This window comes from Parasteatoda tepidariorum, chromosome 2, assembly GCF_043381705.1.
Source record: "Parasteatoda tepidariorum isolate YZ-2023 chromosome 2, CAS_Ptep_4.0, whole genome shotgun sequence".
Lineage (NCBI taxonomy): Eukaryota > Metazoa > Arthropoda > Arachnida > Araneae > Theridiidae > Parasteatoda > Parasteatoda tepidariorum.
Window position 1 is genome coordinate 962,321 of NC_092205.1, and position 21,892 is coordinate 984,212.

Genomic DNA, 21,892 nt, shown 5'->3' on the forward strand with positions numbered 1-21,892 from the left:
AATGTTTACTTATCGTGTATTTATGTTATATTGTATTTATGTTATATTATGTATTTATGTTATATTATGTATTCATGTTATATTATGATTTATGTATTTATGTTATACTCGATTTGAACAAAAAAAAATAGTTCATTATGCACATTTCAATATTTAATTATTTTATATTCGCTTATTCAATGAAGAAAATTACGTGGGTAGCACGTGTTGTCCACGTCTCCCAATTTATACTTTGTCTGATACAATTAGTTTACACTCTCCCGATATATATATTCATATATCTTTTTCAATAGTTCATAAAATACTTTTTATTGATCCACTCAAGTTATAATTTATTTTTTTAAATTTTTGCAGTGGATGATACTTGAAGTTAATATAGTTTTTTCAAATATTAATTTATTAATTAAATTTAATTAATTAACTTCAGATTAGATTTAGAATTAATTTTCGAGAAACAATTTTAATTATTTAATAAAAAGTAACTAAAATAAAAATTTTCTTTGTTGACTTAAGTCGGAATTAACTTTAATTTTTTTTTATTTTTCATATTACTTGTTTTTTTATATTAAACCAACCTTTTTTTTTAGAAATCCCGTTCAATCAGTGCTCCCAATAAACGAATTCAATGTTATTTCATTTTTGTAAAACTTATTTCTTGGTGTAAGACGCAAATTAAATGCTAAGCCTGAATTTATTAAGAAATTGCTTATTTCATAAATTCATTATTATTTTAAATACTCTCTAAAAATTTATTGTCTTTAGTTTCAACTTCACCAAATCATTACGGAACAACCGAACCTTAGACAAAGCTGTATCATCCAACGAAATATTTTTACCTCGGGGTACATAAATGGCACGATCTATACTCAATGTTTGTAAACACGAATTAGAGAAGTAATAATATTCGGCAATCTAAGCAAACTCTTTTAATGCACATTTTTTCTGCTGCTCCTCCTTAGAAAAAAGCACATTTTGCAACTCTTCCATACAATGAAGATTAGATGCAGGTATTTTATTCATATGTGTGGTTAGTAATTATAGGATGGAAATATTTTGTTCGGTGCTTATTTTTTGTCAGTTCATTTCACGGTCAATGACCCTCACTTTAATGCATTTTTATATCTGTAGAAACACGAATAGAAATAATAAAGGGAGTGTGAAGGGTGAAAAGAATTTGTTACGGCTTGAGCAAAAAATCGTGAGATTTGAATTTTGTTGAAAAGTCTTGGTATACCGTTACCTTCACTTTTTTAATGACACTCAAATCACTGTCTTTTCACACTTCCCAAAAGATTCCTCCAGTGTCTTTACTTTCATAAAACAATAATGATTTAATAATATCGTATTTAAAAGTAATTTTTTTAAATTCTCAATTTAATTAGTATAAAAAATCATTTTCTTGATTTCAGTTTGTGTTGATTAAATACGTGCGTCCTGTATTTCGTGTAAATGAACGAAAGGTTAACATTAAAATGAACATTTTTAAAAGAATACAGGAAATTAAATATTTTTTGTTGCTCAAAATTATGTTGGGGGTTTCAATATTTTTGCTGATTTAAAAGGCTTCGTGAAAATGCATTGAACTTTAAATGCAACATTTTTTGAGCAACTCTATCTTATAACAAGCATTACTCACACAAAATGCAGCGCTAGTTTTTCTTATCATATGCTTGTTGTAAGCAATGTACTGTTTTGTTATAATTATTTGCTTTAGGAGAACATCTATAAGCAAAATTTAACCAATCTGTTTAATAATATGTGAACCTCAAATGTATTCTACTATTATTTTGATGGACTATTCACTACTGAAAATTATTTAAACTTTTTTGAAAGGATTGTTTTAAATGTTACATTTTATTTCATTAAAACTCACACACAATTATAAAAAACATTTTAACTTAATAATTATTTAATAACAACATTTTTTTTGACACTATAAACTTATGTGAAAAAGGGAATGTAATAAAGCATCATCCCTAGAAAAAATACAAAATGGATATTATTTGTTTTTCTACGTTATAAAAAAGCATATTTTCATTCTCTCAAAATTTAGAGTTTGAAATCTGTGCAAATGTTTCATGGCCATTTTTTTTTCAATGGGAAGTTCAAATTCTAAAGTATGTATTGTTAATAAATTCTATTAACCTTGCATTTGTCTAAGTTGTAAAAAGTTGATTAACTAAAGGCTGTTTCGCATTAGAGCGTTTTCTTTATTATAACGTAAAAGAGATGCGCTTAATTGCTTCCCTCAAAACGCATCCGTAGCAAGCTATCGGGTCATAAATGTGTACCAATGCTTTATTAGCCTTCTTTGAAAATTACAACGAAATATTGTTCCATTATTTCACACTTCTTCCCCGCGGGATGTCAGTATGCTAAAGCATGCAGGTTACTCGGGTACCACGAAAACAGAATGAAGAGAGACAAAGTAATATGGCGCCATTCTAACCTGGGCCATTGACTCATAGTTACGCAAACTCTGCAGCTTTAATTGAATCGTGTTTACCGACTTATTGCTTCAGGCTAACTTCCCTCTGGTGCACGAGACACGAAATTCCTCCACATGTCATGAATTTTGGTGTTTCAATTTAAATCCTTTACACGTCGTCAGTTGCTTAAAATTTTACTATCAAAAGAAACTGAAAGTGATAAACTCAACGAAGAATTCTTTCATCTATTTGAAATCTACGCACATAATTTCAGTTGCCACGCATTTTAATACCTTTTTTTAATATACATTAACTGTATTCTGTATTTATTATATATTCCACTCTATTTTAATAAAGTATTAACAAATTTAATTTTTTTTAAAACCAAGTAGTTAGAATAAAAATACTTTAAAATGGATTCCAATGTAATCATTGTAGAAAAAACGCCTATAAATATTTTTTTTTGTATTTATCTGAAATTGTGCTGAATTTTCACGTATACAACACTATTCTATTCCTCCCAACATAGTTATAAATTGTAAATTGCTTTCGTTTGTGAAAATAAAAGTGCCTTTCGGAACAGAGGCAGAACCGATGAAGCGGTGCCAGATTATTGAAGTGATTATTGAATATGAAATATGATAATGGAAAAAAGCGTTTAGCCAAAAAAAAAAAAAAAAAAAAAGATTTAAAAAAAAGAAAAGTTAAATTTTTAATTTTTTTAAACTGGCATCTTTAATGCAGCATTTTATGATGAAATATTAATAAGTAAAATGTAAAAACTACTTCAAATTTTTAATTTTTTTTTCTTTGAACGTTTTGTTCGACTCAAAGGAATGAGAGAACAAAAGAGTAATTTTCACTGAAATATTTAATCAAGTTTTGTATGAGTGGGGAAGATAGCTCCAAGTGAAGCATTTCATTGCAGTCAACAGTTTTTGAATGGAATCAAAGATGTAACTATATCATCCCATCATTTATTTACACCTGAATGGCGGTTTGAAAAATTTTGTGGGAGGAATTTAAAGAAAAGTTCGGCTCAAAATGATCAATCCCAATATAGATATGACGCTGAAAAACAAAAGAAAGGAAGAAATAAAAAGAAAATATTTAGTCAGTTTATGAAATGTTAACTAAGTTTATATATTTTCAGAAGTGGTAACTAACATTGAAAATAATGAAATGGCTGTTTTTTTCATCTTCATGTAAGAAATTTAAATTAAAGAAATTAAATTTTAGCTTTATTCTTTTCGTAAATATTTTTTTATTTGTTTTATTTTATATATTTTAAAATTGCCATGGTAAGCACATAATTCCCTTTTATAACTTTATTTGTGTTCATGAGTTGTTAAGTCTTATCTGATTTAATTGCTTACTATCGTATTCAAATTTAATGCTATCGTATTTAACTGCTTTTGATGCAACATCCCCTTTTAAATAATCATGCATATCTCTAACAATGAAAAATGCGAGCACTCATCATCTAAAACTCATCTATGCGACTAATAAATCTATTGCTTCATTAAAATTCTCTTTGTACAACGCTTTAAAAGGAAGCATTTTTGCACTGTTCTATGTTTCCTATGGTGAATAATTTTTTCAAATCTACTTTTTTTTACATTTCTGCAATTATCTTTTTATAACATTTATGAGCAACCATTTAATTCGCTTTGCATATTATATATTTTTACTGTTGCATTTTATCTCGCTTGATCATAAAAACACCCTATGGGTAACTTATTTTGCCAAATTTGAGCTTTTTTATATTGTCGTAATTCAGCATCACGATGTTCAGTTCATAATGAACTCTTAGCTTTATGATCACTATAAATGCAGATTATTTCAATAATACATTAAATAAGTACTAAATACATGGAAAAAACTGAAAAATAAGCTCATAAAATTAAAATAATAAGTTTTATATGTATGTAAATTCCCATAATTCAGGATTAGCAGTTGTTTTTATTGAAAACATACTGCAAATCTGTTTTAAAGTTGTCCAGTTTAAAAAAAAAGAGTATTCTATTTTCAAAACAAACTAATCAGGATAAATGTCATTCACATATACCATGGTTTATATATTCTTTTTAACTTTAAATATTTGAAGACATTTTCCGAGGCTTCATTAAATCATTTCATTCATGTAAGAGAAAAGTTCCACACTAAAAGCAACATTTTTAAAAGATAAAAATAATCATTTGCATGCTGAAAGATTAGAAGAGAGCTTAAAGAGGGCAATCAACCCTAGAAACAAATGCGTCTCTAGAAGTAATCATAATTAAATGAAGAAATAAACTTTCCAAAAAAGTTTAAGAAAAATCATTGAGGTCCTTGAACTCCGGTCGAATCTAATTTTTTTGTCTTTTGAAAAAAATATCTTTGATTAAAAAATAAACATTTTTATTTACTAAAATAAAACCAATGGCTAATTTCTCAACTTTTTTTCATAACTTTTGAAGATCAAATTGTTCTTTCTCGCATAAGCTGGTAACTATCTTTCTTTATATTTTCTTGTTATTCTTATTTTAATGAATTTAAAAACATTTTTGTAAAAATTAAATTATTTGGAATGAATTCCTTAAAACTAACTCAAATGTGTTAAAAAGGGATTTTTAAAGGGATTCCCATAAATATTTTTCAAAATTTAATCGATAAAAATGTGTTACTATGGTTACATCCAAACCTTTATTTAAACAAATGGAAAAAGATTTTGGTCTTCCTGCAAATAACCTGGAATAACTAACCTGACCCAAAAAATTGGCCGAAAATTAAAAATATGCATACACTTTGAAAATTTCAGATCAAATTACGGTAAAAAGTACAGGCACTCAGGGTGCCAATTTTTTTTTACAGGAACTTGTTACGAAACAAAAAAATCTGATTTACCGTAATTTTTGCAGTAATGATTACCTTAAAATCACTGAATAACTCTAATTAAGTAAATATTGCTGTAAAAATAATGGCATAATATTTTACGGTAAAAGAGGATTTTACGGTAACAGGAATTTTTTGGATGATCCAACCAAAGTGCCGGTACTTATCTATATCAAAATTTGATCGGAAATTTTTTTATAGTGGAGTTGTCAATAAAAATTAAGATTTTCCTCCTAAATCTTACATTACATTTTATGCCTTAGTAAAATTTATTTAATGCTTCTTTTTCTTTAAAAAATAATTATAGTTTTTATCCAAAAAATGAAATTGTAGGTCCATTTCAGGAGACTTTAATTAGCTAAACAGTTTTTTGCTAAATAGGAGATCAAAGTGACAAATTCTTATCGCTTTGAAATTATTACTGGAAAAAAATAGTGATAATATTATTGGAAAATGAAATATAATAACATGATATAATCGAAAAAGAAGTTTTTCATGGTATACCAAAATATATATTCAATTCATGCTTAAAACTATACAATACTCTCTTCTTTTGCTCAATGTTAAGAAATAACTTACGTTAAACAATAGTATACAAGGAAATTTACTTACACGATTAAGTACTATTTATAAAATAAAAATAATTCAGTTTCAAATATCTATGTAACACNTATATATATAAATTATCTCAATGGCGCCTCTGATGGATAATCAGCAACTTAGTCGAAATCAAACTATGTTATTATTAAATATGCGGCCCAATGAATTTCCTTTGTAAGGGTGTATAATTTGTGTACGTTTGGAGCTTCAACCCAGAGTTGGTACACAACCTCTCGGTTACGGAGTTGACACATTCCTACTAATTTAAATTCTAAATGGTTGTCAAATTTTTATTACCCAAATAAAATGCTAAATAATAACACCTTATTCAATAATTATAGCTTTGCATAATATTCACGATATTCCATTCACTTAATGCGTATTACCTGCAGAACCTTTGATTCATGGAAGCAGCGAGTACTGAATTTTTTTAATGAGATTTTTATTTAAAGGAACTTGTGAGTTTAAATTTCGTAACAAAAAAAAGATAGAAACAATTAATTAATATTTAGTATTAAAATGTATTAGTAATAGAATTTAAAAGCCTTGAAATTGAAATATCGTTTAAGAAAAAAGAATTACGTATTCATGTTTAGCATTACCACTGACAGTGATATTTCTTCAATATTTGATAAGTTAGGTTAGTCTGCTTTTTGTTTCTTTCAACTTCTGCTCGTAAACTAAGAGAGTTTAACGAGGTTTAACTTTTTCCAATTTTTATTTTTGTTCTACTTCTTTTTCTAGTGCTTGTCTTCTTATTTTTTTAAAAAAGAAACATATTTTATACTAATGCTGTTTCCATAACAGTGCACGTTTTAATCTATGATTTATAATTTTTCAGCAACGAAATTTCGGTACTGTGTTCGAATCTCCGAGTCGCAGAAAGCCGGAAAACGGGATTGTTTGCAAATCCCTCGGTAAAAATTTAAAAAAGGAGGCCAGAAACTATGTATTTATGCAAATCATGAGAAAAATAATAAGAATCAAATAAATTTACTTGTTGACTATTTCTAAAAAGGTAATCTAAACATTTGAACGGAAGAAAAACCAATCAGAAAAGTAACAGAGCGTTGTTTCAATGCACCGCTAATGACAACTTTATTTCAATTTTATTTCTAAAATTTGTCTCAACAAATCAACTCAAACTACTTAGTGAAGAAAACATTTTATATAAATCTGAAAACTTTGTTTGGGGCGAAATGAAATTTGATGCCAATACAATTCAATATTGTAAAAAAATTTATAAATCTCAACAAACAGGTACTACTTGTAAAAGAGAGCATTTTTGTATGAGAAGAAGAAAGAAAAAGACGAACTAGCACAAATTTACCCTCTTGAATGAAAATACAGTTTATTTCACCTCAATTTTATTTCTGAAATTTTTCTCAACAGATCAACAGAATTGCTTGATAAAGGGAAAAACAAAAATAAATTATTTATAATTAACCTTTTTCAACGAACTTCACGTTAATTTTTAAAATTTATTTTAACAAATACAAAGAAACTATTTAGTAAAGATAGTGCGGTACTAATATGATAAACAAAATGAAAAATTAAATTAATGTGACGTCAGTCATTTCCCAGTTGAACAGCATTGGGCGTTACATACTTTAATTTCATTATTTTGAACCTTGGACGTCCTTGAGTAATGCCATACACCAAGAATGCTTTTTATTCGAGATCTTATAATACCATAAACATACGCCCCAGGTCGTTGCCAACATGACGCCACTAATAATAATGGATGACTTTTAGAAGTCTGTGCCGATGGGCAACAATGAATTCACCTGTCTGTGACCCTCGAACCCGAATGAAAACCCTTCGATAAATAACTGCTGAGAGAAAGTCAACTGGAAACCTGTTTGTATATTACGAATAAAACGATTTTTTTTTTTTAATTCCTTTCACTTTCATGGAAAGAATTGTTTTAACCTCTTGTTACATGAGTCAATATTCAATTGGTCATGCACTCAAGTGACAAATATGTAAAGCAACTTTGAGGAAAAAGTTTATAAAAAAGCGATTTATTTATTTCATTTATATATATATATATAGCACAATAAAAACAAAGAGAAAAACGAAGAAAATTAATAAGTTTTATTAACTGCGCATAAGCTACAAGTATATAGAACTCANTGAACTTACTTTTTACTCAAATACTCAATGAAATTTCCAATCACATTAAAGGATAGAATTATTTACTTCTCAAATCATAACTTCAAAATTGAAGTTACATTTATAATATATATATTGAATTAAATTAAACTCGGTAAGCCTTTGTTCAAATGAAGACAGAATCGGCTTTATTTCATCGAATATAAATGATAGTATGTTACCTGATTAAGAACGTCATTCACTTCAAAAATATATAAATTAAAAATAACTGTCGATATATTTCAAGCGCTCAAAGAGAGACTCCTATTTTCAAGACTTACCTGACCTAAATGAGAAGAAGCAAAAAATAATTTGAAATATAAAACATAAAGTCGCTGATGAAAGATGAAAAAAAAAATAAAGGTGAGAAATTAAACTCGAAAACCACAGTAGCCGAGAGAGAGAGAAAAAAAGATGAAAAATAGAACAGGAAAAGCACAGTGGCCGAGAGAAGCAAATCAGAGTAAATGCTATGGTGAGGTAATGAGGAACTAATGCCGTTAACAAGGGAATCAGCATTCATATGAATAAAACAAAATTCCAGGGCATCAAGCTGAGCTAAAGTGACTGAACGGGAAATAAGGCTGGCATTGTCGAAATTGAATTTATTCCCAAGATTCCAACAATGTGCAGCAAGTGATGATTTCTCGTATTTTTGATAACGGACGTATCTATCGTGTTGATTAAGACTAAATTTTAAAGTGCGCCTAATTTGTCCGCTGTAGCTAAGGTTGCACTGACAAGGAGTGCCCTAAAGATTATCAAAGGACTTTTAAAAGATGAACAGGCCTAAAAAGACTTTAAAACCAAAACGAAGCTATTTTATATAAAAGAAGAGAAGTTCTGTGTAAGGATTAGAAGAGTGGATGGAATGAGCTGAATCGATTATATATATATATTAAAAATTGTTTTAGGGTAAATTTAAGTAAAAAAATAATTGTCGGAGTATGTGTAAAAGTTAAACAGTCAATGAAATTGTCGTAAAGCTAGCCCAGCCTCAATCTCGTTTCTTAATATATTACAGAAGCAGCCTGAAAGATGATTAATTAAAAAAAATGTTTTTATGAAACCTTACCATTTCAGAAATCTTGAATAATTTCTTTGTTCTTTGTTCTTTAATTTCATTACCTAAGATTGTTGGCTCTTTGTGCACAGAAAAAAATCGACTTACGCATCTTTTTTTTCCCTTTTAAAATGTTAAAATAAGCTTTCAAGGGGAAAAATATATCCAGAAAAATGGAAAAACAAAATTATAGAAATTTTTGATAGTTTATCCTTATAAGATTATTGCACCAAAATATTGAATTGATATTTGTAGAAATAAGTAACAGCATAATATGTTAAGTTGTAATGAACAACTTGAATTCTACTAACATAGACCTAATTACAGCGAACCAAATGTTCTATTCCAGCTCATGATAAAATGGCGCAACTTTAAAGTACCTTTTTTTCAAAAAATATTGAATCAATTTTTAATTTTTTTGCTATGTTCGCCCAGTTGTGGCAAATATCTTAGCATAAAAATTTATTATAAAATTTCTCAATGAGTCGAGTCAAATGAGACTTCGGAAAAATCAATACTTAAGATTTTTTCACTGAAAATTATCTTAAATATACCTGAAACTGTATAAATGATACTTTCCCTTCTCTCCTCTGTTCCCTTATTTAAGAGAAGGGGGGGTGATTTAAGGGAAAGAATTGAATAACTAGTAAATATGGCTAATAGATGCATTGTTACCGCTGTACTTATGCTTTCTTGCTAAATCGAATAAGACCTATCTTGAGACGATAGGACTAATTGTTTAGAAGTTAAAAACTTTTTATGTTAAAGTAAGTACAAATGTGTACTTGTACCTGCTAGCGCATCTGATGTTGCTATCTAAATAAAATTGTTTCCTATTTATTGTTAAAACGGAATGAGACCATGCACAAGTCAGTATAAAACAATAGTTCATAAGTTACAAGAGTTCCTGCGCATAAAAAGTACTTCGTTTGGCAGGTATTTGTGTGCACTTTACAGTGCTATCCAGGAACTATCTGAACATGTAAGGTATATTTTGTGAGGTAATTTTCGTTACAAAACAGGAATCGTTAAGATAAATAGTATAATCGAATGGGGCCAAACATGAATCAAAAGGTTTCATAAAAGTTAAAATGTTTTTTTTTCTCCTTCGAATGACTGGCACTATTTTTTAATTGCACTTATTATGAAGAAATCAATGTAATATAAATCCTAACAACTCACTAAAGTATAAAGCATTTCATCGGAAAATGTACTTTTGATGGAAAGACTGTGTACATAAGTAATGTCAATAGTAGACATACAAACTTTAAAAACTTGTGAATAGCTTCATTCAATTTGGCGTTAAGAAATAGATATTAAACAATGTCTACTTGTTTAGAAAGCAATATCAGATGCGTCAATAGGTTTTGTACACAAAACGCTTACAATTTCTTATCTCTTGGTTCTATCATCCTGAAAATGGTCTCATCCGATTTAGCGTGAAAAATTAATCGGAATAAAAAGAAGAAATTAAATTCTTTTAATTATCTCCATTTCCCTGAAGGCGTACACTGTAAAAACCTCAGGATCAAATTGCAGGAAAAAGTACCAGAACTCAAGGTGCCGGTAGTTTTTACCCTAAAATCCAATTTTACCGGAAAATGTTATAGAAGAAAAAAATCTGATACATCGTAATTTTTAGAGTAATAATTACCGTAAAATCACCGAATACCTTTCATTGCTGTAAATGTTACTGTAAACCTTACGGTATAATATTTTACAGTAAAAATGAATTTTGTGGAAGATGCTCACAAAGTACCGGTACTTTATACCGTAATTTGATCTAGAATTGTTTACAGCGTAGGAGATTATTCAGGTATCCTTATAATGACTTGGTAAAGCTTTATTTATCAAAATATATCTTCTTGGTAATTCCGTAGAAGCATGGTAATTCCTTTATTATTACTGTTTCTGTTTGTTATAAACAGGACTAAATTGTTTTTAGCCGGAGAAAAAAAACCGTAACAAAAGCGACTTTCTCTTTTTTTTTGAAGTTAAGTTTATGTAGAACTCTGTAAATGTTTCTTTAAGAAAACTGACATAAACCGACAGTTATATTTTCTTATATTTTTGATGCTATTTTGTTCTTCAAAAGTACTTAAGATATAAATAAATAATTCACTTTCAGATTTAGGTTTCTCTTTAAATTTTATTTTAAACTTTATTTAATTAAAAAAAATATTTTTCCGTGGATTAAAGGGTAAATGACCGATTGAGCATGCATTTATTCGCGTGAATAATTAGAATTACTTACGGCCTTTTGTTGGCAACCAAGTGGCAGCAGCAATTAGAACTAAAGGTATGAGGAAGCTTAAGACTCTGTCTCTACCTGAAAAATAAATAAAGACACATCAACGAAAACTTATTACGATTTGTTTTATATTTCCAGTTTATAATTGCTGAAATACTTTTTTTATCCAGTTGCTCGAACATTTTGAAGAATTATTTTTATTCATTTATTTACCGATGGAAGCATTTTCAAACGCTATAAAAATTATTATTATCTAGATTTTACCATACGCAACATACAATAACAATGATCATGTAGATTATTTATGATGTGAACTTACTTTTTACTCAAATACTCAATGAAATTTCCAATCACATTAAAGGATAGAATTATTTACCGACTTCTTAAATCGTAACTTCAAAATTGAAGTTACATTTATAATATATATATTGAATTAAATTAAACTCGGTAAGCCTTTGTTCAAATGAAGACAGAATCGGCTTTATTTCATCGAATATAAATGATAGTATGTTACCTGATTAAGAACGTCATTCACTTCAAAAATATATAAATTAAAAATAACTGTCGATATATTTCAAGCGCTCAAAGAGAGACTCCTATTTTCAAGACTTACCTGACCTAAATGAGAAGAAGCAAAAAATAATTTGAAATATAAAACATAAAGTCGCTGATGAAAGATGAAAAAAAAAATAAAGGTGAGAAATTAAACTCGAAAACCACAGTAGCCGAGAGAGAGAGAAAAAAAGATGAAAAATAGAACAGGAAAAGCACAGTGGCCGAGAGAAGCAAATCAGAGTAAATGCTATGGTGAGGTAATGAGGAACTAATGCCGTTAACAAGGGAATCAGCATTCATATGAATAAAACAAAATTCCAGGGCATCAAGCTGAGCTAAAGTGACTGAACGGGAAATAAGGCTGGCATTGTCGAAATTGAATTTATTCCCAAGATTCCAACAATGTGCAGCGAGTGATGATTTCTCGTATTTTTGATAACGGACGCATCTATCGTGTTGATTAAGTCTAAATTTTAAAGTGCGCCTAATTTGTCCGCTGTAGCTAAGGTTGCACTGACAAGGAGTGCCCTAAAGATTATCAAAGGACTTTTAAAAGATGAACAGGCCTAAAAAGACTTTAAAACCAAAACGAAGCTATTTTATATAAAAGAAGAGAAGTTCTGTGTAAGGATTAGAAGAGTGGATGGAATGAGCTGAATCGATTATAGAAGAGCAAGCAAAGCGGAAGTTCAGAAGAAAAGCACGGAAAACAACAGTATAAAATGCATTAATTTTGATGATATTTAGGGTGACTAGAAGGAGTGAGGCAAATGTTTACGAGAGATGGAAAAAGGGTAACAAAAAGATCTAAAATAGGTAAAGTAAAATTAATTTCCGCATCTATAATAAATTGAATGTTGGGGTCAACCGAGTTGACAATAAAAAGTAATTCTTGGAAATCAACGTCTACTATGAAAAACGTACTGTCAACATACCTTTTTTCACATTTGAACAATCTAAAATTTTTTTTCTCGAAGCAATGCATGTCACAAAGAATGGGAATTGCACATTTATTGCCTCAATTTTCTTATAGAAATTAACTTTGAATTATAAAGTATTTTGCTTAATACATGAATTGAAAAGGAAGAAAATATCTTCAATTTCAATAAAAAGAATAGTGACAACAATCATTTTAAATGCTCAATAAGACTAGAAATGGGTAATAAGAAAAGAGAGTTTTGTTTGAGGGGTTTGAAAACAAAATTATGAGAATTTTTAACAGTATGAATATAGTTGGAAGCTGGAGGTGAGATGATACGCGCTAAAAAGTTGGCAAGTTTTTAGAGAAATAATAATTGTATTAATAAATTTATGATTTTCAGCCACCCCTATCGTCGAAGTGGTGTTTGATATTTGGAAGCAAAATAGATAAATACAAAAACTTGTTTTTAATTCATTGTCAGTTCCGCGACACGGTACTTTTTCGCATTCTGTTCTGACAACGCTGCCGTTAAAAAACAGACTTGAATCATCTTAAGAGAGGATATTCCTTCGTTCTCTTTTTGTTGTAAATAATCAATTTTGTGTTCAATTCAAATGATTTGAAAACAAATTTCTAATGTAGATACGAAATATTTTCCGATGCCTAATCGACAACTACTATTTTTGTCACTTTTTCACTAGAATAAAAATCTATATGAACTATTCATTCAGAAATGTGATGAGTGCATTTTAAGCAGAACGATGAAGACGCATTCAGTAGAAATTGTATTTTATCATTCTTTGAGATTTTAACTTTTTTATTGCAGTTCATTTTCTGATAGAAATATTTTAAATAGTGTTACAAGAACTATTGCTAAATGCGGAATAATGACGTCACGTGAAAATTATGAATTGAATCCATCAAACAATTAAAACCCATTCGACATTAAACGATTAACTCCTCAAACGTTGAAGATATTTGAATCATTAGAAAATTTCTAACTGTAAGAAAAACTTTTGTTTGTGATATTTATCTCACCACAGTAAACAAAACCTATAAAAATTTTTTATTTTGGACCAAATGAGGCGTTAAAGGCATTCTTTTACTTACTGCATGATTTCTTTCGTGTGAATTTAATTCAGCTCAATCAAGTTAGAATTGAAAAAAGTTTTATTTTCACTTTTTTTTAAATAAGCAACCCTTAAATCAAAATATCCATGAAATTGTCAGGATCTGAGAACTACAGAAACAGCGAGCCACTTTTCTAATGTCTAGGATGAGTAGTTTAGATGGTAAATTATTATTATTATTATTATTGAAAAAGCCGCCACTTCCCTCGTCTGCTTTAAACTTATGCAATTTTCTTTTTTTCTTTTTGTGTGCTTTCTTTCTTAATGGAATTCTAAACTCTGTCAAGGACTTTTAGACCACCCTGCATCAAAAAACAGACAGATATTTTTTTTATTTATTTTTAAAATTATTCGTAGAGAATTTGTAATAGTGGAAAATTACTTAAAGAAAGAGGCAAAATAGAAGACCGACCACCCTAATATAACTAAAAATCTGTTATAGAAGTTTTATACATTTTTATTTAACATTATTTTCGTTAAACATTTTTCGCTCAAACATCATACAATAAATTGTTTGTAGTTTTTAATTTCACTATGACGATTGTTTAAAACAAATTGAAATTATATTAAACGTGATACACAGTGTGTAAAGGAACAAAACATGGAAATAACTTTTGATCCACTGCTTGAATTTAAATTAGTTAACAAAATCATTAACAGTAACTTGCTTTCCCCGAATATTTCTTTTTCGATGGTTTTGTTTGCTTGTTTTGTTTTCCTTACAATTTAGTTAGGAAAGAGGTCGGTTAAGCTTACTTTTGCGCATTTCTCTTAAGATCTATTAAGTTAACCAAAAAATATCTTCACGACATAGTTAAACTAACGTATCTAAATTCGTAATTCCATGCAAAAGTTTTTTTTAAAAATTATTTATAACTTAATATTATTTACTTTAGAAATATGTTTCTTTCATTAATTATAATTCACTTTATATAAGCATATAATTCAACAGTCCTAAGTCTTAATATAGTGTTATCAATAATAAAAAGTATTGAAATATTAACATGTTGACAAAAAATATTGCTGTTTACTTTATCTGATTGTTTCAAATATTGGTTAAAATGGATGGTTTATAAAATTTCTTTTCCCTTGACATTCATTTTTCAGCAGTAGTCAACAGAATTTCAAAGCATATGAAAGAGGTGTATATATTTTTTATTTTACTTATCTTTGTGATGGGGTTTAGCTGGCTAGTTTTCGAAAGTATTAAGAAATAATCACGTTATAAAATTTCAAAATCAGATAATTAGTAACATCATTGAATGAGTTAAAGTATCTGATCAACCTATGTATATCGTTCATAATTCTATAAACTTTAGATACATCAATCCTAAAATCTAGGAGTGAAAGTGGAAATTTTTTTTCCCTCGTTAAAATGTATTCAGTAAAAGAGAAAGATTTTTAAAGCCGTTTTTAACGCTATATTTTATCAATAGTCATGAAGTTTTATTTTGCTACCTTCTAAGGACCAATGAATGAAAGAGTTTTTTACTTCGATAAGGATTTGAAAAAAAAGCCGTACAATGGCCCGGAAAAGAAAATAATGCATCGCAGAAAGGCACTAACTCGAAGGGTATAACTCGTACTCGTCAAGCACACCTCTGCATATTTTTTAAATATATATTTTCTACATATACTCTTCATAATTTTTAAGTAGTTCAAAATCCCTTTGATGCCTTAGCGATTGTAGTTCGCAAGTACAAGTATCTTACATAGATAACCCCATTTACTTTTTAATTGGTTAGAATAGCATTTTTTTAAAACTTGAGTGCGCAGTTATTTATCTAATACTTTGAAATTTTTGTTTTGAAGTTTCATACGCAGCTTATGCGAATCCAGACTATCAGAAAAAGAATTTATCATCAGTATCCATTACTAACACAAAAGTTTCTTGTTTTTGCTTGATAGTTTTCTCCAAATTTTTTGCTTGAATAGTGGTTTATGACACTTTATTTTTTGATAATTATGTAAACGCTAGTTCAATTATTGACAATCCTAATACTCTTTTTCTGTTTCACTCTGTAAAATGCAAAATTTTTTGATTCGACTGCTTAATTGAGTTGTTTTATTTATCTTCATTACATAAAAATTCAATTCACTAAATACCTTTTGGTTTTAAACAAGGTGACAAATGGTCTGCGTTCTCTGTATCAACTTATTTTATCAAATATGTTGCAGTAAAAAAATTATTATAATCTGATCGAACTGTACAAATTTCATATCAGCAAACTCGGCGTTTAGGAACTAGAGCTAAACATTATAATTATATTTATTTCATTTAACGATCAGATCATTGATCATTAGATTCTCAGATCGTTAATTGCTTCGACGAAATAATTTAGCCCGTTGTTAAATCACCAGTTTTGTATATTTATGGAAATCAACATTATATTAAATCATTTTCATTCCTTGAGTATATGTATTTAATCTTAAAACTCTGTTCAGTGATAAATATGATAGCAAAACTAAACAAAGCAACCTTGGCTAATCCCAAGATTACAGCAAATATCTAACTGGTTGTCAATGTGAAAATAGGTGCTGACTCATAGACTCAACAACTATTGGTTGTTGAGGCAACCAATAGTTGCCTCAACAAAACCATTAGTTCACCAACAAAACCAGTAGTTCACCAACAAAACCAATAATAGACTATTAACGACTAATATTTCTTTTACTCTGAAAACTGCATTATTTAATTCATAAATAGATAAATGTACATTAAAAACCATTCAATTTTGGATACTTGAAACGTAAAATGAAAGCAGAATCAGAGTAATATATGTATAACAACAACAATAATTTGTCAAGGAATATATTATACTTAGTTTTCTTACTTATTTATTTTTTAAACATTGTTGGCTTACTTGACATAAATCGTTATTTTTGTTCAAATATAAATAAATATCATGCATTTTATTTTTTGTGTTTAAATTGTATAATTCAAGTAAATATTTTCTAGCTTAACTATTTATAGCATAAATATTTTATAGCAGGTAACACTGATGTATTATATTTTAAAAAAACTCTGTAAATAACCCAAATATAAAAAGCTCATAAATAAATTTGATATGAAAATTTCATAAATTAAATTGATGTAAAATTTGTGTAAACTTAATCATTGTAAAGAAATATATAAATTCATTTTAGATAAAGTTGTAGGTTAATAAACTTTGTATTATAAAAGAAAAAAAATCTTGTTGACCAATTTGATAGGAAAGTTTTCTTAATTGAATAGATACAAAAATTTTAAAAACCAAAGCAGAATACAAACTTTATCATTTATTTAAATTTAAAAGTTTTATATTAAGCTAGTATAGTAATTTCACAAACTAAAGAAAACAAAACACACAAACTTCACGAAGTAAAGAAAACGTTTTATAAGCAAAACTGAAAAAAAAAATTTATTAAAAGAAATTCTTAAATGCAAAATTGATAAAATAAAAAACATTTCATAAACAAAATTGGTATTGTAATTAAATGATATTTTTAAAAGAAAAAAGAAATCTACTCACTGTTGTGAAGCATATTTGAAACAATAAATTCCAAAACAAAGTAAAAAATAAGTTATCTCAGAGGTTACTCAAATAGAGAGCAACCACCATTCCTTGCCAAAACCGACCTTTCGAATGGCTTTAAAAAATGTTCTCTCTTAAAGAGAAGATGAAGATGAAAATCCAGTGAGTGACTCACGGGTGCTCCCTTATGACACAAAAAACCAGTAGCACTCTTCTCCCCTCCTTGGTCAAACACTTCAGATACTCAACTGCTGGTAATAACAAAACCTGTCTTAGCGTTCATGCATCTCGTAAAGGGTTTTTATAGGCAGGAAAAGGAGGGGAAGAGAGTGAGATTTGAACCACCCCCAGCTTGCTTTTCATTGGGCATTTGCATTTTAGATCTATTATTAAAGAACTTCATTTAAGAGATCCGGGTGCATAGTGTTCATAGTCTTTTTCCAACATAATAGTATTCGCTTCAAAAGAATATATAAAAGTTTTATATAAAACAATAAACGCGAAGAAAATTACGAAAAACAATTGGTTTTATTAAAACATAGAATAAAAAAATGGCATTTATTACAATAAAAATGTATTAATATAAAACTTAAAAAATCGGAAAACTTTTAAAAAAGACTTGCAAGGTGCGCCCATTATCGTCAATAAGGCATATTTTCCCCTTAGATTTATATAATAATCATTTCACAATCACTTTACACACACACACACACACACATATATATATATATATATATATATAGCTCCATTCTGCTCTAGTTGAAAATCTCTACACTCATTCGCAAAGATGAAGCTCTTGAATTATTTATTGGCCTTCAAGCAAAGATACTATTTAATAATTTTACTAAGAGTAAATCTTGGACGAACATAAATGTGACGCAAAAATATCCTGAAAATTTCTAATCAAGCATTACTAATATAGTCAAGCTTCATCCAATACAATACTTCTCATTAATTTATGTAAAAGTTTGATTTTGTCAGTATATTTTGTTTGATTTTGTCAGAAAATTCCATGTTAAAAAACATGGAATTTTCATTTATTTATTATCATTTTTGTATAGAGAGGTCGATAAGAGAATTATGAAATTTTTGAGGGTCGATGGTCAAAAAAGTTTGGCTGTCTCTGGTCTAGAGGGATAAAACAATTAATAAAAGGATAAATCTTAAGTTTTATCATTTTTTTTCCATTTAGTTAGTTTAAAACCACTAGTAAAAATGCTGTTCTTATTGCAAATGGTTAAAACAAATACAATGAGAAGCATGCTTTCCCAATTCCACTAATTCAAATCTACTCATATTTTCTTGTTTTCTCTTGGGAGAAATTGTAACCGCACTTAAGGAAGTCATAAATATTCACTAAAATGTTGGAATCTGCTTAGACGCAATTTAGTTCGCTTAGTAAGCATTAAACTGCGCAAAATCTTGATTGTTCAGACTAGAATGCTCTATTTAAATTGAGAGTAGTTCATCAAAGTTCTTGCAGAACTTTGTAATACCACATGAATGATGGCTTCTGAGCTTTTAAGAGAATTAGAAAAGTTAAAATCACTTATAAAACTCGTATATTTCCTGTAATTATTTCAGATTCTCCGAATTCGGATGTTATCATTCTCTGGTATTGTTTATAATCGCATTTAATGTTAAATGCTGGGGCAAAGACAGATTTATTGAAGATATTAGGCAATTTAATTGCATTATTATTTAACGCTATCAAATACATCAAAAATACTCCAACGTGCCCCTTAAATCGTCGTTTTTATTATTATTATTTTTTTTAGTTTGAAATTTACCTTCTTTTTTTTATTTCAAAGGCTAAGCTAAAAATATGTTATGCATAAAAAATTATTCATTTATTACGCATCTGAATAATTTATTATTATACAAAATATTAATAAATTGCATTAATTGTTTTAATTGTTATAATAATGACGCAATCAGTTACAAATTTGGCAAAAAAAATTATTTTAAAGATAAATAATATCTGTTGCCAAGCAGCACATAGAATCTTTTACAGTACTATAATATACTTAAATACATATCAATACAATCAATATTTTATGCTGATTTTCAACATAGCAAGGATAAAATATTTTCTATCATTTACAAAATTTTGGAATACTTAGTTCTGAGAATAAATTGAAAATGGAAATTAAAATTTTATTTCCCTAATTTAAGAATAACATTATCGCTTAAACGTGTGCTATGTTTTATGAAAACTCCATAGTATTTTTCCATTAAAATAGTTTTTCGTCAAACACTATTTCTTAAGGAAAGAAACAAAATTTTCGTTAAATCTTTCTTTTTTTAATATATTTTTCCCTAGTAGATTAAAAAATCAAAAGCCCTAATTCGTTTAAACAAATATTACTATATGCATCATTAAGCTATTGAGTTCATGAATTATTTATACATTCTTAAATATATAAATATTTGTGGAAAAATGAAATGGTTTTTTTTTACTGTTCTATTGCAGTTTAAAAACTTTGCATTAAGGATAAAATGAGTACCTTTTTTATTATCTTAATGACTTANACTCTAGGGATAACTGGCATTTCGATAATAGTTTTAAATTCTTGTAAATTCACTGCAAAAACTGAGGAAACTTATTATAAAAAATAACAAATGTCTTAGAATATCTCGCAAAAAGAAATGCTCCAATATTAGTTAGAGCTAGTACGGCCAAACGTTCCGTTCTTGAAGTAAAAGTGCGAGGTTTGCGCCAAAGTGACGTCACTAGAGAAAATCGGAGGATTTTGCGCGGCGAAAGCTACTTCAAAGGAGTGAACCAGCCCTTCTATTCTCTTTAGCCCTGCTATCCACTGCTCGCTTCACTCAAAAATCCCAACGATTGCAACAGTTATTTTTTTCTTCATTTCTTGAAGGTTACAAAAATTTTATTCTTCAGATTGAATTCCCGATAATATGGTGATAAAATTTAATCCCCGACAGTTATTTAAATAATTTTGCATGATTAATAATGCAATCTCATCTGGGATTTCACTTCTTAAAATTTCTATTCAAATTTTTGTTTTTAAAGAAATCTTTAAACTTTATTTCTCCAAAGAGATCATTTAGAAATACTGGGGGAAATTAATTCCTTACAATTTTAAGAAATTTTTTATTCGTTATTTTAATTGCATACGTTGATTTGATACAGATTTACGCAAAACTTATAATAAAAGTAAATATAACTTATTTACTGTTTAATAATTCTAAAGCGGGTGATATGTTTAGAAAAATACGTTTATCATAGAATGTTACATAATAAAGTAATATCATAGGATTACTTTATTACAAAGAAACACAGCTTCCAGTTTTAAGCCTTTCATTTGGAATAATAATCATATTAATAAAAGTTAGAATGGATGATTAATAAATACTAAAAGTACCTTTAAATTATGGATAAAAATATTTTAGTGATAAGCAATATTATGATATTTATTGATTTTATTGATAAACAGTATAACAACTGTTATTAACTTTATGCTGATTAAAAATCAAAGGAAATTAAAAAACTTCCTCTGTTAGAAGAGATTGAACGAACCAGTAATTTGATTTATATATATATATACACTACAGCAGCAAAGTTACACCAAATTATCATGATAATAATCTGCACACATAAAAAGCGTAATCAACTGCCTTTTTAAATCCTACTAATAGTGCAAAATTATCCATTTCAAATTTAATTACATGATAATTTGGTGATCTGGAACAAAAATATGGATCTAAAAACTGGTATGATTCAAATAAGGTAATCTAATCCTTATTAATGTTGAAGAATGATATATATATATATATATATATAATAACAGGGCTACATCCCAGTTATGATTGTTGTATTCACCTTTAATAATTCAGTCGTCAGCCATAATAAGTTCTCAAAAGGTTTATTTAAAGGTAGGTTGGTGGTTATAACAGTTCACATCCACACTCCACTAGGGAGGGGATGTGGACAAAACTCCGGATGGTTCCGGCAGTTCTTTTTGGAGCACGTTAATCAGCAAGAGACATGCGAAAACCATCGGTCCCGCATTAAATACTAACAGAGAATGATGTAAACCGGTTCCAGTCGTACNATTAATTTTAAATTGCTCAAAAAATTTTGTTTAGTTTTATTGAATATTTTTAAAGTTACAGTAAAAAAAAGTAAGACAAAAAAAATAATTTCTTTTATAAAAATGTCTATAGTTTTATGAAAGATAGTTTTATGAAATTTTTTGCAGTTATTAAAAATAACAACCAAAGTAATCGGTATAAGTTATTATTTTTTTGCTTGATTACTTGGCAAAGGGAGTTCAAAAATACTTGTTTTATTTCGTCGCAATTTGTTGTCGATCCCTGAAACCCATAAAATTTTGAACCTTATGGCTAAGTATAAAGAATTGCATATATATAT

At 28.2% G+C, this 21,892-nt stretch overlaps 1 protein-coding gene across 2 annotated transcripts in view; it reads right to left on the bottom strand.

Annotated features, from left to right (window-relative positions):
- The window catches only part of LOC107454320 (serine-rich adhesin for platelets), a 66,948-nt gene that overhangs the window by 18,506 nt on the left and 26,550 nt on the right, over positions 1–21,892 (bottom strand). The window contains exons 1-2 of one of the 2 annotated variants that reach the window (XM_016071478.3): positions 17,491–17,770; positions 11,375–11,449 (exon numbers count right to left, since the gene is read on the bottom strand). In XM_016071478.3, the coding sequence (XP_015926964.2) occupies positions 11,375–11,449; positions 17,491–17,503 (88 nt within the window). In that variant the 5' untranslated portion in view covers positions 17,504–17,770. Of the gene's footprint in view, positions 1–11,374; positions 11,450–17,490; positions 17,771–21,892 lie in introns of those variants that run through there. The other variant, XM_016071477.3, reaches the window with a different exon arrangement.